Source organism: Salmo trutta, unplaced genomic scaffold, assembly GCF_901001165.1.
Source record: "Salmo trutta unplaced genomic scaffold, fSalTru1.1, whole genome shotgun sequence".
In the NCBI taxonomy this organism is placed as follows: Eukaryota; Metazoa; Chordata; class Actinopteri; order Salmoniformes; family Salmonidae; genus Salmo; species Salmo trutta.
The window spans coordinates 4279-21233 of NW_021822552.1; the positions used below are offsets into that span (position 1 = coordinate 4279).

A 16955-nucleotide genomic window follows, 5' to 3' on the forward strand; every position below is an offset into this window, starting at 1 on the left:
AATAGAAATCTGCAATTTTTTGTGAAAATGGTTTTAAAATGTTTTTTAGGCCTGTCCAGAATGTCGCTAGTTTGGCATGTCCGGGGTCACTGTTTTTCTGTCACGAAAATGAAAAAAAATATCTGCAATTTTTGGTGAAAATGGTTCTAAAATGTTTTTTTTAGGCCTGTCCAAAATGTCGCTAGTTCGGCATGATCGGAGTCATCGTTTTTGGTGACAAAAATAGAAATCTGCAATTTTTTGTGAACATGGTTTTAAAATGTTTTTTTAGGCCTGTCCAGAATGTCGCTAGTTCGACATAAACGGGGTCACTGTTTTTGTGTCACGAAAATGAAAAAAAAAAATCTGTGATTTTTTGTGAAAATGTTTTTAAAATGTTTTTTTTAGGCCTGTCCAGAACATCGCTTTTTCGGCATGATCGGAGTCATCGTTTTTAGGGACAAAATAGAAATCTGCAATTTTTTGTGAAAATGGTTTTACAAAATATTTTTTAGGCCTGTCCAGAATGTCGCTAGTTCGACATAACCGGGGTCACTGTTTTTGTGTCACGAAAATGAAAAAAAAAAAACATTAATTTTTTGTGAACATGGTTTTAAAATGTTTTTTTAGGCCTGTCCAGAATGTCGCTAGTTCGGCATGTCCTGGGTCACTGTTTTTGTGTCACGAAAATGAAAAAAAAATATCTGCAATTTTTTGTGAAAATGGTTTTAAAATGTTTTTTAGGCCTGTCCAGAATGTCGATAGTTCGGCATGACCGGGGTCACTGTTTTTGTGTCGAAAAATGAAAAAAAAATATCTGCAATTTTTGGTGAAAATGGTTCTAAAATGTTTTTTTTAGGCCTGTCCAAATGTCGCTAGTTCGGCATGATCGGAGTCATCGTTTTTGGTGACAAAAATAGAAATCTGCAATTTTTTGTGAACATGGTTTTAAAATGTTTTTTTAGGCCTTTCCAGAACATCGCTTTTTCGGCATGATCGGAGTCATCTTTTTAGGGACAAAATAGAAATCTGCAATTTTTTGTGAAAATGGTTTTACAAAATATTTTTTAGGCCTGTCCAGAATGTCGCTAGTTCGGCATGTCCTGGGTCACTGTTTTTGTGTCACGAAAATGAAAAAAAAAATATCTGCAATTTTTTGTGAAAATGGTTTTAAAATGTTTTTTAGGCCTGTCCAAAATGTCGCTAGTTCAGCATGATCGGAATCATCGTTTTTGGTGACAAAAATAGAAATCTGCAATTTTTTGTGAACATGGTTTTAAAATGTTTTTTTAGGCCTGTCCAGAATGTCGCTAGTTCGGCATGTCCTGGGTCACTGTTTTTGTGTCACGAAAATGAAAAAAAAATATCTGCAATTTTTTGTGAAAATGGTTTTAAAATGTTTTTTAGGCCTGTCCAGAATGTCGATAGTTCGGCATGACCGGGGTCACTGTTTTTGTGTCGAAAAATGAAAAAAAAATATCTGCAATTTTTGGTGAAAATGGTTCTAAAATGTTTTTTTAGGCCTGTCCAAAATGTCGCTAGTTCGGCATGATCGGAGTCATCGTTTTTGGTGACAAAAATAGAAATCTGCAATTTTTTCTGAACATGGTTTTAAAATGTTTTTTTAGGCCTGTCCAGAATGTCGCTAGTTCGACATAACCGGGGTCACTGTTTTTGTGTCACGAAACTGAAAAAAAAAATCTGCAATTTTTTGTGAAAATGTTTTAAAACATTTTTTTAGGCCTGTCCAGAACATCGCTTTTTCGGCATGATCGGAGTCATCGTTTTTAGGGAAAAAATAGAAATCTGTAATTTTTTTGAAAATGGTTCTAAAATGTTATTTTTAGGCCTGTCCAAAATGTCGCTAGTTCGGCATGATCGGAGTCATCGTTTTTGGTGACAAAAATAGAAATCTGCAATTTTTTGTGAACATGGTTTTAAAATGTTTTTTTAGGCCTGTCCAGAATGTCGCTAGTTCGACATAACCGGGGTCACTGTTTTTGTGTCACGAAAATGAAAAAAAAAATCATTAATTTTTTGTGAAAATGGTTTTAAAATGTTTTTTTAGGCCTTTCCAGAACATCGCTTTTTCGGCATGATCGGAGTCATCGTTTTTAGGGACAAAATAGAAATCTGCAATTTTTTGTGAAAATGGTTTTACAAAATATTTTTTAGGACTGTCCAGAATGTCGCTAGTTCGGCATGTCCTGGGTCACTGTTTTTGTTTAACTAAAATGAAAAAAAAATATCTGCAATTTTTTTGAAAATGGTTTTAAAATGTTTTTTAGGCCTGTCCAAAATGTCGCTAGTTCGGCATGATCGGAGTCATCGTTTTTGGTGACAAAAATAGAAATCTGCAATTTTTTGTGAACATGGTTTTAAAATGTTTTTTTAGGCCTGTCCAGAATGTCGCTAGTTCGGCATGACCTGGGTCACTGTTTTTGTGTCACGAAAATGAAAAAAAAATATCTGCAATTTTTTGTGAAAATTGTTTTAAAATGTTTTTTAGGCCTGTCCAGAATGTCGATAGTTCGGCATGACCGGGGTCACTGTTTTTGTGTCGAAAAATGAAAAAAAAATATCTGCAATTTTTGGTGAAAATGGTTCTAAAATGTTTTTTTAGGCCTGTCCAAAATGTCGCTAGTTCGGCATGATCGGAGTCATCGTTTTTGGTGACAAAAATAGAAATCTGCAATTTTTTGTGAACATGGTTTTAAAATGTTTTTTTAGGCCTGTCCAGAATGTCGCTAGTTCGACATAACCGGGGTCACTGTTTTTGTGTCACGAAACTGAAAAAAAAAATCTGCAATTTTTTGTGAAAATGTTTTAAAAAATTTTTTTAGGCCTGTCCAGAACATCGCTTTTTCGGCATGATCGGAGTCATCGTTTTTAGGGAAAAAATAGAAATCTGTAATTTTTTTTGAAAATGGTTCTAAAATGTTCTTTTTAGGCCTGTCCAAAATGTCGCTAGTTCGGCATGATCGGAGTCATCGTTTTTGGTGACAAAAATAGAAATCTGCAATTTTTTGTGAAAATGGTTTTAAAATGTTTTTTTAGGCCTGTCCAGAATGACGCTAGTTTGGCATGTCCGGGGTCACTGTTTTTCTGTCACGAAAATGAAAAAAAATATCTGCAATTTTTGGTGAAAATGGTTTTAAAATGTTTTTTAGGCCTGTCCAGAATGTCGCTAGTTTGGCATGTCCGGGGTCACTGTTTTTCTGTCACGAAAATGAAAAAAAATATCTGCAATTTTTGGTGAAAATGGTTCTAAAATGTTTTTTTTAGGCCTGTCCAAAATGTCGCTAGTTCGGCATGATCGGAGTCATCGTTTTTGGTGACAAAAATAGAAATCTGCAATTTTTTGTGAACATGGTTTTAAAATGTTTTTTTAGGCCTGTCCAGAATGTCGCTAGTTCGACATAACCGGGGTCACTGTTTTTGTGTCACGAAATTGAAAAAAAAAATCTGCAATTTTTTGTGAAAATGTTTTAAAACATTTTTTTAGGCCTGTCCAGAACATCGCTTTTTCGGCATGATCGGAGTCATCGTTTTTAGGGAAAAAATAGAAATCTGTAATTTTTTTTGAAAATGGTTCTAAAATGTTCTTTTTAGGCCTGTCCAAAATGTCGCTAGTTCGGCATGATCGGAGTCATCGTTTTTGGTGACAAAAATAGAAATCTGCAATTTTTTGTGAACATGGTTTTAAAATGTTTTTTTAGGCCTGTCCAGAATGTCGCTAGTTCGACATAACCGGGGTCACTGTTTTTGTGTCACGAAAATGAAAAAAAAAATCATTAATTTTTTGTGAAAATGGTTTTAAAATGTTTTTTTAGGCCTTTCCAGAACATCGCTTTTTCGGCATGATCGGAGTCATCTTTTTAGGGACAAAATAGAAATCTGCAATTTTTTGTGAAAATGGTTTTACAAAATATTTTTTAGGACTGTCCAGAATGTCGCTAGTTCGGCATGTCCTGGGTCACTGTTTTTGTTTAACTAAAATGAAAAAAAAATATCTGCAATTTTTTTGAAAATGGTTTTAAAATGTTTTTTAGGCCTGTCCAAAATGTCGCTAGTTCGGCATGATCGGAGTCATCGTTTTTGGTGACAAAAATAGAAATCTGCAATTTTTTGTGAACATGGTTTTAAAATGTTTTTTTAGGCCTGTCCAGAATGTCGCTAGTTCGGCATGTCCTGGGTCACTGTTTTTGTGTCACGAAAATGAAAAAAAAATATCTGCAATTTTTTGTGAAAATTGTTTTAAAATGTTTTTTAGGCCTGTCCAGAATGTCGCTAGTTCGGCATGACCGGGGTCACTGTTTTTGTGTCGAAAAATGAAAAAAAAATATCTGCAATTTTTGGTGAAAATGGTTCTAAAATGTTTTTTTAGGCCTGTCCAAAATGTCGCTAGTTCGGCATGATCGGAGTCATCGTTTTTGGTGACAAAAATAGAAATCTGCAATTTTTTGTGAACATGGTTTTAAAATGTTTTTTTAGGCCTGTCCAGAATGTCGCTAGTTCGACATAACCGGGGTCACTGTTTTTGTGTCACGAAACTGAAAAAAAAAATCTGCAATTTTTTGTGAAAATGTTTTAAAACATTTTTTTAGGCCTGTCCAGAACATCGCTTTTTCGGCATGATCGGAGTCATCGTTTTTAGGGAAAAAATAGAAATCTGTAATTTTTTTTGAAAATGGTTCTAAAATGTTCTTTTTAGGCCTGTCCAAAATGTCGCTAGTTCGGCATGATCGGAGTCATCGTTTTTGGTGACAAAAATAGAAATCTGCAATTTTTTGTGAAAATGGTTTTAAAATGTTTTTTTAGGCCTGTCCAGAATGACGCTAGTTTGGCATGTCCGGGGTCACTGTTTTTCTGTCACGAAAATGAAAAAAAATATCTGCAATTTTTTGTGAAAATGGTTTTAAAATGTTTTTTAGGCCTGTCCAGAATGTCGCTAGTTTGGCATGTCCGGGGTCACTGTTTTTCTGTCACGAAAATGAAAAAAAATATCTGCAATTTTTGGTGAAAATGGTTCTAAAATGTTTTTTTTAGGCCTGTCCAAAATGTCGCTAGTTCGGCATGATCGGAGTCATCGTTTTTGGTGACAAAAATAGAAATCTGCAATTTTTTGTGAACATGGTTTTAAAATGTTTTTTTAGGCCTGTCCAGAATGTCGCTAGTTCGACATAACCGGGGTCACTGTTTTTGTGTCACGAAACTGAAAAAAAAAAATCTGCAATTTTTTGTGAAAATGTTTTAAAACATTTTTTTAGGCCTGTCCAGAACATCGCTTTTTCGGCATGATCGGAGTCATCGTTTTTAGGGAAAAAATAGAAATCTGTAATTTTTTTTGAAAATGGTTCTAAAATGTTCTTTTTAGGCCTGTCCAAAATGTCGCTAGTTCGGCATGATCGGAGTCATCGTTTTTGGTGACAAAAATAGAAATCTGCAATTTTTTGTGAAAATGGTTTTAAAATGTTTTTTTAGGCCTGTCCAGAATGACGCTAGTTTGGCATGTCCGGGGTCACTGTTTTTCTGTCACGAAAATGAAAAAAAATATCTGCAATTTTTGGTGAAAATGGTTTTAAAATGTTTTTTAGGCCTGTCCAGAATGTCGCTAGTTTGGCATGTCCGGGGTCACTGTTTTTCTGTCACGAAAATGAAAAAAAATATCTGCAATTTTTGGTGAAAATGGTTCTAAAATGTTTTTTTTTAGGCCTGTCCAAAATGCCGCTAGTTCGGCATGATCGGAGTCATCGTTTTTGGTGACAAAAATAGAAATCTGCAATTTTTTGTGAACATGGTTTTAAAATGTTTTTTTAGGCCTGTCCAGAATGTCGCTAGTTCGACATAACCGGGGTCACTGTTTTTGTGTCACGAAAATGAAAAAAAAAAATCATTAATTTTTTGTGAAAATGGTTTTAAAATGTTTTTTTAGGCCTTTCCAGAACATCGCTTTTTCGGCATGATCGGAGTCATCGTTTTTAGGGACAAAATAGAAATCTGCAATTTTTTGTGAAAATGGTTTTACAAAATATTTTTTAGGCCTGTCCAGAATGTCGCTAGTTCGGCATGTCCTGGGTCACTGTTTTTGTGTCACGAAAATGAAAAAAAAATATCTGCAATTTTTTGTGAAAATGGTTTTAAAATGTTTTTTAGGCCTGTCCAAAATGTCGCTAGTTCGGCATGATCGGAATCATCGTTTTTGGTGACAAAAATAGAAATCTGCAATTTTTTGTGAACATGGTTTTAAAATGTTTTTTTAGGCCTGTCCAGAATGTCGCTAGTTCGGCATGTCCTGGGTCACTGTTTTTGTGTCACGAAAATGAAAAAAAAATATCTGCAATTTTTTGTGAAAATGGTTTTAAAATGTTTTTTAGGCCTGTCCAGAATGTCGATAGTTCGGCATGACCGGGGTCACTGTTTTTGTGTCGAAAAATGAAAAAAAAATATCTGCAATTTTTGGTGAAAATGGTTCTAAAATGTTTTTTTAGGCCTGTCCAAAATGTCGCTAGTTCGGCATGATCGGAGTCATCGTTTTTGGTGACAAAAATAGAAATCTGCAATTTTTTCTGAACATGGTTTTAAAATGTTTTTTTAGGCCTGTCCAGAATGTCGCTAGTTCGACATAACCGGGGTCACTGTTTTTGTGTCACGAAACTGAAAAAAAAAATCTGCAATTTTTTGTGAAAATGTTTTAAAACATTTTTTTAGGCCTGTCCAGAACATCGCTTTTTCGGCATGATCGGAGTCATCGTTTTTAGGGAAAAAATAGAAATCTGTAATTTTTTTTGAAAATGGTTCTAAAATGTTCTTTTTAGGCCTGTCCAAAATGTCGCTAGTTCGGCATGATCGGAGTCATCGTTTTTGGTGACAAAAATAGAAATCTGCAATTTTTTGTGAACATGGTTTTAAAATGTTTTTTTAGGCCTGTCCAGAATGTCGCTAGTTCGACATAACCGGGGTCACTGTTTTTGTGTCACGAAAATGAAAAAAAAAAATCATTAATTTTTTGTGAAAATGGTTTTAAAATGTTTTTTTAGGCCTTTCCAGAACATCGCTTTTTCGGCATGATCGGAGTCATCTTTTTAGGGACAAAATAGAAATCTGCAATTTTTTGTGAAAATGGTTTTACAAAATATTTTTTAGGACTGTCCAGAATGTCGCTAGTTCGGCATGTCCTGGGTCACTGTTTTTGTGTCACGAAAATGAAAAAAAAATATCTGCAATTTTTTGTGAAAATGGTTTTAAAATGTTTTTTTAGGCCTGTCCAGAATGTCGCTAGTTCGGCATGATCGGAGTCATCGTTTTTGGTGACAAAAATAGAAATCTGCAATTTTTAGTGAACATGGTTTTAATTTTTTTTTAGGCCTGTCCAGAATGTCGCTGTCACTGTTTTTGTGTCACGAAAATGAAAAAAAAATGTCTGCAATTTTTTGTGAAAATGGTTTTAAAATGTTTTTTAGGCCTGTCCAGAATGTCGATAGTTCGGCATGACCGGGGTCACTGTTTTTGTGTCGAAAAATGAAAAAAAAATATCTGCAATTTTGGTGAAAATGGTTCTAAAATGTTTTTTTAGGCCTGTCCAAAATGTCGCTAGTTCGGCATGATCGGAGTCATCGTTTTTGGTGACAAAAATAGAAATCTGCAATTTTTTCTGAACATGGTTTTAAAATGTTTTTTTAGGCCTGTCCAGAATGTCGCTAGTTCGACATAACCGGGGTCACTGTTTTTGTGTCACGAAACTGAAAAAAAAAATCTGCAATTTTTTGTGAAAATGTTTTAAAACATTTTTTTAGGCCTGTCCAGAACATCGCTTTTTCGGCATGATCGGAGTCATCGTTTTTAGGGAAAAAATAGAAATCTGTAATTTTTTTTGAAAATGGTTCTAAAATGTTCTTTTTAGGCCTGTCCAAAATGTCGCTAGTTCGGCATGATCGGAGTCATCGTTTTTGGTGACAAAAATAGAAATCTGCAATTTTTTGTGAACATGGTTTTAAAATGTTTTTTTAGGCCTGTCCAGAATGTCGCTAGTTCGACATAACCGGGGTCACTGTTTTTGTGTCACGAAAATGAAAAAAAAAATCATTAATTTTTTGTGAAAATGGTTTTAAAATGTTTTTTTAGGCCTTTCCAGAACATCGCTTTTTCGGCATGATCGGAGTCATCTTTTTAGGGACAAAATAGAAATCTGCAATTTTTTGTGAAAATGGTTTTACAAAATATTTTTTAGGACTGTCCAGAATGTCGCTAGTTCGGCATGTCCTGGGTCACTGTTTTTGTATAACCCTCCCGTTGTCCCGGCCGGGTCGGAGCGACCCGCCGGCTCGGCCACGCGTTAGGAGCCGTTCCCCCGCGTCCGGGCCGGGTCAGAGAGACCCCCCCCCCCCCCCCCCCCCCCCCTCCCCCTGGCTGGGCCACGCGTCAGCCCTCCCGTTGTCCAGGCCGGGGTCAGAGAGACCCCGGGGGAAGCGTCAGCAACGCGTATGTTATATCCCCCCCCCCCCCCTCTGCAGTTGTCAGGGCCGGGTCAGAGAGACCCCCGGGCCGGGCGCGCGTCAGCAACGCGTCGGCCACGGGTTAGGAGCCGTTCCACCCCGAGTCCAGGCCGGGTCAGAGAGACCCCGGGGGAAGCGTCAGCAACGCGTATGTCATATCCCCCCTCTGCAGTCGTCCGGGCCGGGTCAGAGAGACCCCCGGCTCGGCCACGCGTCGGCCCTCCCGTTGTCCAGGCCGGGTCAGAGAGACCCCCGGGGAAGCGTCAGCAACGCGTATGTCGTATCCCCCTCTGCAGTTGTCAGGGCCGGGTCAGAGAGACCCCGGGGGAAGCGTCAGCAACGCGTATGTCATATCCCCCCTCTGCAGTTGTCAGGGCCGGGTCAGAGAGACCCCCGGCTCGGGCGCGCGTCAGCAACGCGTATGTCGTAAACCCCTCTGCAGTTGTCAGGGCCGGGTCAGAGAGACCCCCCCGGCTCGGCCGCGCGTCAGCAACGCGTATGTCGTATCCCCCCCTGCAGTTGTCAGGGCCGGGTCAGAGCGACCCCCCGGCTCGGGCGCGCGTCAGCAACGCGTATGTCGTAACCCCCTCTGCAGTTGTCAGGGCCGGGTCAGAGAGACCCCCCCGGCTCGGCCGCGCGTCAGCAATGCGTATGTCGTAACCCCCTCTGCAGTTGTCAGGGCCGGGTCAGAGAGACCCCTCGGGCCGGGCGCGGCGCGTCAGCCTGCAGTCGGCCGGCCGTAGAGAGGCTACTAATATTGTCAGGAAGAAGAAGAAGAAGAAGAAGAAGAAGAAGAAGAAAAAGAGGAAGAAGAAGAAAAAGAAGACGAGGACGACGATGAGGACGATGGCGAGGAATACGACCCCGCCGAGCGCGAGGCCGCAGCCGGCGCCTCGACGCGGTCCCGATTTCAGCGCGGCTCAGGTCCTGGAACAGATAGCCTCCAGCGTCGACCGAGAAGACGAAGAAGACTTTTGCGGTTCCGAAGAGGAGGACGTGTCGGAAGACGAAGACGGCGAGGAATACGACCCCGAACGTGACGCGGACGACTCGGCCTTGCGGTCGCGCTCTTCTTCTTCTTCTTCTTCTTCTTCTTCGGAGGAGGAGGAGGAGGAAGAGCGAGAGGGAGAGCGAGACACGGCCGCCGCCCGAGAGCGAGACAGAGAGCCAGAGCCAGAGCGAGAGGACCCGGCGGCGGCGGCGGCGGCGGCGGCCGTCCGAGGCCGAAGGGAGACGTTGCTGTCAAAAAACGGCAAAATCAAATGGTCCTCCGCGGCCTATCGCGGCCCGGACCTGCCCCGCGCCGTCCGCCACCCCGGCCCCGCGGTGACGCCCGGCCCTACGGCCTACGCGGCGTCGCGCGCGCTCGACATCGAGTCCACCTTCCGGCTGTTTGTCACGCCGGCGATAGAAAGGATCGTCGTGGACATGACCAATCTGCAGGGGGTGAGAAAATACGGCGACGGCTGGCGACCCATGGACTCGGTCGACCTGCGCGCCTACCTAGGGCTGCTAATCCTAGCGGGCGTCTACAGGTCCCGGGGCGAGGCCGCGGCCAGCCTGTGGGACGCGGAGAGCGGCAGGACCGTGTTCCGAGCCACCATGCCGCTCAAGGTCTTTCACAAGTACTCGAGGCTGCTGCGATTCGACGACCGCCGGACGAGACCCGCGAGACTCGCCGCCGACAGACTGGCGGCCATAAGAGAGGTCTGGGACCTGTGGCAGGAGCGGCTGCCGGCCCTCTACAACCCGGGGTCCGACTTGACGGTGGACGAACAACTGGTCCCGTTCAGAGGTACCGCGTGCGTGCGTGCGTGTGTGTGTGTGGGGGTGTGCGTCTGTGCGTATCTGCTGTGAGTATCTGTGCGTATCTGTACGTACGTGTCCTATAGAGAGGTAGCGTCGGCGTGTAACGTAAACGCCGCGCGCCCCCACCAATGATGAGCCAGCGGTAGTATAGAGGGGTAGCGGCATCAGGAGCAGTAGCGTCATCGGCAGCAGTAGCATCGGCAGCATCGGCAGTAGCATCGGCAGCAGCGGCAGCACGACGCTGCTAATCTCCTTCCTCTCGACCCGGGGTCTGACTTGACGGTGGACCAACAACTGGTCCCGTTCAGAGGTACCGTCTGTGTATCTGTGTATCTGTGTATCTGTGTATCTGTGTAGTATAGAGAGGTAGCGTCAGCGGCAGCATCGGCGGCGTGTAACGTAGACGCCGCTCGCCCCCCCAATGATGAGCCAGCGGTAGTATAGAGGGGTAGCGTCAGCGTCATCATCATCATCATCATCAGCAGCAGCATCAGCATCAGCAGTAGCATCAGCAGCATGACGCCGCTCGATGAGCCAGCGGTAGTATAGAGAGTTAGCGTCAGCATCGGTGCCGCCGCCGCCGCCGCTAATCTCCTTCCTCTCCCTCTCCCGAAAGGGCGCTGTCCTTTCCGACAGTACATCCCCAGCAAGCCGGCCAAATACGGCATCAAGTCGTGGGTGGCCTGCGACGCCAAGTCCAGCTACGCTTGGAAGATGCAAGTCTACACCGGTAAGGCGGCCGGCGGAGCCCCCGAGAAGAACCAGGGCGCCCGCGTCGTCCTCGATCTCACGCAGGGGCTGCCCGCTGGTCACAACGTCACCTGCGACAACTTCTTCACCTCCTACGAACTCGGCCAGCGGCTCCTCGAGAGGAACCTCACCGTGGTCGGCACGGTGCGAAAGAACAAGCCCGAGCTCCCTCCCGCGCTGCTCCAGTCAAAGGGCAGACAGGTCTCGTCCTCCATGTTCGCCTTCACGCCCACCGCCACTCTGGTGTCCTACCTGGCAAAGAGAAATAAGAACGTGCTGCTCCTGAGCACGCTGCACACGGAGGCCGACGTCAGCGATCGCCGCGACCGGAAGCCGGCCCTCATCCTAGACTACAACCGCAACAAGGGCGGCGTGGACAACCTAGACAAGGTGGTCGGCACCTACAGCTGCAGACGGATGACTGCCCGCTGGCCCCTGGTCATCTTCCACAACATCCTCGACGTGTCCTCCTACAACGCCTTTGTCATATGGCGAGAGATCAAGCCCGACTGGATGCCTCGGAAGCGGAACAAGAGGAGGGTGTTCCTGGAGCAGCTGGGAAAGGCGCTGGTCAAGCCCTTGATACAAAGAAGGCAGCGTCTCCCCCGCACCGAAGCCGCGTCCGCGCTCGTCAAAGTCCTGCAGGGTGCCGACCGCGACGCCGCTCCTCCGCCGGCCCGGGAGCGCGCCGCCGGCCCGGACGCCGCCGCCCCGCTAGTGGCCAGCAAGAGGAAGAGGTGTCAGCTCTGCCCGCCCAAGAAGGACGCCAAGACACACACGGCGTGCTGCAGGTGTAAGAAATACATCTGCAAAGGCTGTTCGCACGCCTACTGTCACACTTGTGCCCTCTGGGCCTTTAGCCGAGACGGGACAGGGTGACCCGCCCGGGGACACGGGGAGTAGGCAGAATGGGAGGACAACGGGAGGGTTAAAAAAAATTTCACAAATAATTGCAGATTTTTTTTTCAGTTTCGTGACACAAAAACAGTGACCCCGGTTATGTCGAACTAGCGACATTCTGGACAGGCCTAAAAAAACATTTTAAAACCATGTTCACAAAAAATTGCAGATTTCTATTTTTGTCACCAAAAACGATGACTCCGATCATGCCGAACTAGCGACATTTTGGACAGGCCTAAAAAAACATTTTAGAACCATTTTCACCAAAAATTGCAGATATTTGTTTTACATTTTTCGACACAAAAACAGTGACCCCGGTCATGCCGAACTATCGACATTCTGGACAGGCCTAAAAAACATTTTAAAACCATTTTCACAAAAAATTGCAGATATTTTTTTTTCATTTTCGTGACACAAAAACAGTGACCCAGGACATGCCGAACTAGCGACATTCTGGACAGGCCTAAAAAAACATTTTAAAACCATTTTCACAAAAAATTGCAGATTTCTATTTTTGTCACCAAAAACGATGACTCCGATCATGCCGAACTAGCGACATTTTGGACAGGCCTAAAAAAAACATTTTAGAACCATTTTCAAAAAAAATTACAGATTTCTATTTTTTCCCTAAAAACGATGACTCCGATCATGCCGAAAAAGCGATGTTCTGGACAGGCCTAAAAAAATGTTTTAAAACATTTTCACAAAAAATTGCAGATTTTTTTTTTCAGTTTCGTGACACAAAAACAGTGACCCCGGTTATGTCGAACTAGCGACATTCTGGACAGGCCTAAAAAAACATTTTAAAACCATGTTCACAAAAAATTGCAGATTTCTATTTTTGTCACCAAAAACGATGACTCCGATCATGCCGAACTAGCGACATTTTGGACAGGCCTAAAAAAACATTTTAGAACCATTTTCACCAAAAATTGCAGATATTTTTTTTTCATTTTTCGACACAAAAACAGTGACCCCGGTCATGCCGAACTATCGACATTCTGGACAGGCCTAAAAAACATTTTAAAACCATTTTCACAAAAAATTGCAGATATTTTTTTTTCATTTTCGTGACACAAAAACAGTGACCCAGGACATGCCGAACTAGCGACATTCTGGACAGGCCTAAAAAAACATTTTAAAACCATGTTCACAAAAAATTGCAGATTTCTATTTTTGTCACCAAAAACGATGACTCCGATCATGCCGAACTAGCGACATTTTGGACAGGCCTAAAAAAAAACATTTTAGAACCATTTTCACCAAAAATTGCAGATATTTTTTTTCATTTTCGTGACAGAAAAACAGTGACCCCGGACATGCCAAACTAGCGACATTCTGGACAGGCCTAAAAAACATTTTAAAACCATTTTCACAAAAAATTGCAGATATTTTTTTTCATTTTCGTGACAGAAAAACAGTGACCCCGGACATGCCAAACTAGCGTCATTCTGGACAGGCCTAAAAAAACATTTTAAAACCATTTTCACAAAAAATTGCAGATTTCTATTTTTGTCACCAAAAACGATGACTCCGATCATGCCATACTAGCGACATTTTGGACAGGCCTAAAAAGAACATTTTAGAACCATTTTCAAAAAAAATTACAGATTTCTATTTTTTCCCTAAAAACGATGACTCCGATCATGCCGAACTAGCGACATTTTGGACAGGCCTAAAAAAAACATTTTAGAACCATTTTCACCAAAAATTGCAGATATTTTTTTTCATTTTCGTGACAGAAAAACAGTGACCCCGGACATGCCAAACTAGCGACATTCTGGACAGGCCTAAAAAACATTTTAAAACCATTTTCACAAAAAATTGCAGATATTTTTTTTCATTTTCGTGACAGAAAAACAGTGACCCCGGACATGCCAAACTAGCGTCATTCTGGACAGGCCTAAAAAAACATTTTAAAACCATTTTCACAAAAAATTGCAGATTTCTATTTTTGTCACCAAAAACGATGACTCCGATCATGCCGAACTAGCGACATTCTGGACAGGCCTAAAAAATATTTTGTAAAACCATTTTCACAAAAAATTGCAGATTTCTATTTTGTCCCTAAAAACGATGACTCCGATCATGCCGAAAAAGCGATGTTCTGGACAGGCCTAAAAAAACATTTTAAAACCATTTTCACAAAAAATTAATGATTTTTTTTTTTCATTTTCGTGACACAAAAACAGTGACCCCGGTTATGTCGAACTAGCGACATTCTGGACAGGCCTAAAAAAACATTTTAAAACCATGTTCACAAAAAATTGCAGATTTCTATTTTTGTCACCAAAAACGATGACTCCGATCATGCCGAACTAGCGACATTTTGGACAGGCCTAAAAAACATTTTAAAACCATTTTCACAAAAAATTGCAGATATTTTTTTTCATTTTCGTGACACAAAAACAGTGACCCCGGACATGCCAAACTAGCGTCATTCTGGACAGGCCTAAAAAAACATTTTAAAACCATTTTCACAAAAAATTGCAGATTTCTATTTTTGTCACCAAAAACGATGACTCCGATCATGCCGAACTATCGACATTCTGGACAGGCCTAAAAAACATTTTAAAACCATTTTCACAAAAAATTGCAGATATTTTTTTTTCATTTTCGTGACACAAAACAGTGACCCAGGACATGCCGAACTAGCGACATTCTGGACAGGCCTAAAAAAAACATTTTGAAACCATGTTCACAAAAAATTGCAGATTTCTATTTTTGTCACCAAAAACGATGACTCCGATCATGCCGAACTAGCGACATTTTGGACAGGCCTAAAAAATCATTTTAAAACCATGTTCACAAAAAATTGCAGATTTCTATTTTTGTCACCAAAAACGATGACTCCGATCATGCCGAACTAGCGACATTTTGGACAGGCCTAAAAAACATTTTAAAACCATTTTCACAAAAAATTGCAGATATTTTTTTTTCATTTTCGTGACACAAAAACAGTGACCCAGGACATGCCGAACTAGCGACATTCTGGACAGGCCTAAAAAAACATTTTAAAACCATGTTCACAAAAAATTGCAGATTTCTATTTTTGTCACCAAAAACGATGACTCCGATCATGCCGAACTAGCGACATTTTGGACAGGCCTAAAAAACATTTTAAAACCATTTTCACAAAAAATTGCAGATATTTTTTTTCATTTTCGTGACACAAAAACAGTGACCCCGGACATGCCAAACTAGCGTCATTCTGGACAGGCCTAAAAAAACATTTTAAAACCATGTTCACAAAAAATTGCAGATTTCTATTTTTGTCACCAAAAACGATGACTCCGATCATGCCGAACTAGCGACATTTTGGACAGGCCTAAAAAGAACATTTTAGAACCATTTTCAAAAAAAATTACAGATTTCTACTTTTTCCCTAAAAACGATGACTCCGATCATGCCGAAAAAGCGATGTTCTGGACAGGCCTAAAAAAATGTTTTAAAACATTTTCACAAAAAATTGCAGATTTTTTTTTTCAGTTTCGTGACACAAAAACAGTGACCCCGGTTATGTCGAACTAGCGACATTCTGGACAGGCCTAAAAAAACATTTTAAAACCATGTTCACAAAAAATTGCAGATTTCTATTTTTGTCACCAAAAACGATGACTCCGATCATGCCGAACTAGCGACATTTTGGACAGGCCTAAAAAAACATTTTAGAACCATTTTCACCAAAAATTGCAGATATTTTTTTTTCATTTTTCGACACAAAAACAGTGACCCCGGTCATGCCGAACTATCGACATTCTGGACAGGCCTAAAAAACATTTTAAAACCATTTTCACAAAAAATTGCAGATATTTTTTTTTCATTTTCGTGACACAAAAACAGTGACCCAGGACATGCCGAACTAGCGACATTCTGGACAGGCCTAAAAAAACATTTTAAAACCATGTTCACAAAAAATTGCAGATTTCTATTTTTGTCACCAAAAACGATGACTCCGATCATGCCGAACTAGCGACATTTTGGACAGGCCTAAAAAAAAACATTTTAGAACCATTTTCACCAAAAATTGCAGATATTTTTTTTCATTTTCGTGACAGAAAAACAGTGACCCCGGACATGCCAAACTAGCGACATTCTGGACAGGCCTAAAAAACATTTTAAAACCATTTTCACAAAAAATTGCAGATATTTTTTTTCATTTTCGTGACAGAAAAACAGTGACCCCGGACATGCCAAACTAGCGTCATTCTGGACAGGCCTAAAAAAACATTTTAAAACCATTTTCACAAAAAATTGCAGATTTCTATTTTTGTCACCAAAAACGATGACTCCGATCATGCCGAACTAGCGACATTTTGGACAGGCCTAAAAAGAACATTTTAGAACCATTTTCAAAAAAAATTACAGATTTCTATTTTTTCCCTAAAAACGATGACTCCGATCATGCCGAAAAAGCGATGTTCTGGACAGGCCTAAAAAAATGTTTTAAAACATTTTCACAAAAAATTGCAGATTTTTTTTCTTCAGTTTCGTGACACAAAAACAGTGACCCCGGTTATGTCGAACTAGCGACATTCTGGACAGGCCTAAAAAAACATTTTAAAACCATGTTCACAAAAAATTGCAGATTTCTATTTTTGTCACCAAAAACGATGACTCCGATCATGCCGAACTAGCGACATTCTGGACAGGCCTAAAAAATATTTTGTAAAACCATTTTCACAAAAAATTGCAGATTTCTATTTTGTCCCTAAAAACGATGACTCCGATCATGCCGAAAAAGCGATGTTCTGGACAGGCCTAAAAAAACATTTTAAAACCATTTTCACAAAAAATTAATGATTTTTTTTTTTCATTTTCGTGACACAAAAACAGTGACCCCGGTTATGTCGAACTAGCGACATTCTGGACAGGCCTAAAAAAACATTTTAAAACCATGTTCACAAAAAATTGCAGATTTCTATTTTTGTCACCAAAAACGATGACTCCGATCATGCCGAACTAGCGACATTCTGGACAGGCCTAAAAAATATTTTGTAAAACCATTTTCACAAAAAATTG

General features: G+C 41.3%; 1 protein-coding gene across 1 annotated transcript; it reads left to right on the forward strand.

Moving 5' to 3' along the window:
- Window positions 1-9320: 9320 nt before the first annotated feature.
- Window positions 9321-11939, forward strand: LOC115182594 (piggyBac transposable element-derived protein 4-like). The gene is made up of 3 exons (XM_029744123.1): window positions 9321-9510; window positions 9628-10269; window positions 10900-11939. Exons 1-3 carry the CDS (start codon window positions 9321-9323, stop codon window positions 11910-11912), a joined length of 1845 nt encoding a protein of 614 aa, XP_029599983.1. The 3' UTR covers window positions 11913-11939.
- The last annotated feature ends 5016 nt before the right edge of the window (window positions 11940-16955 follow it).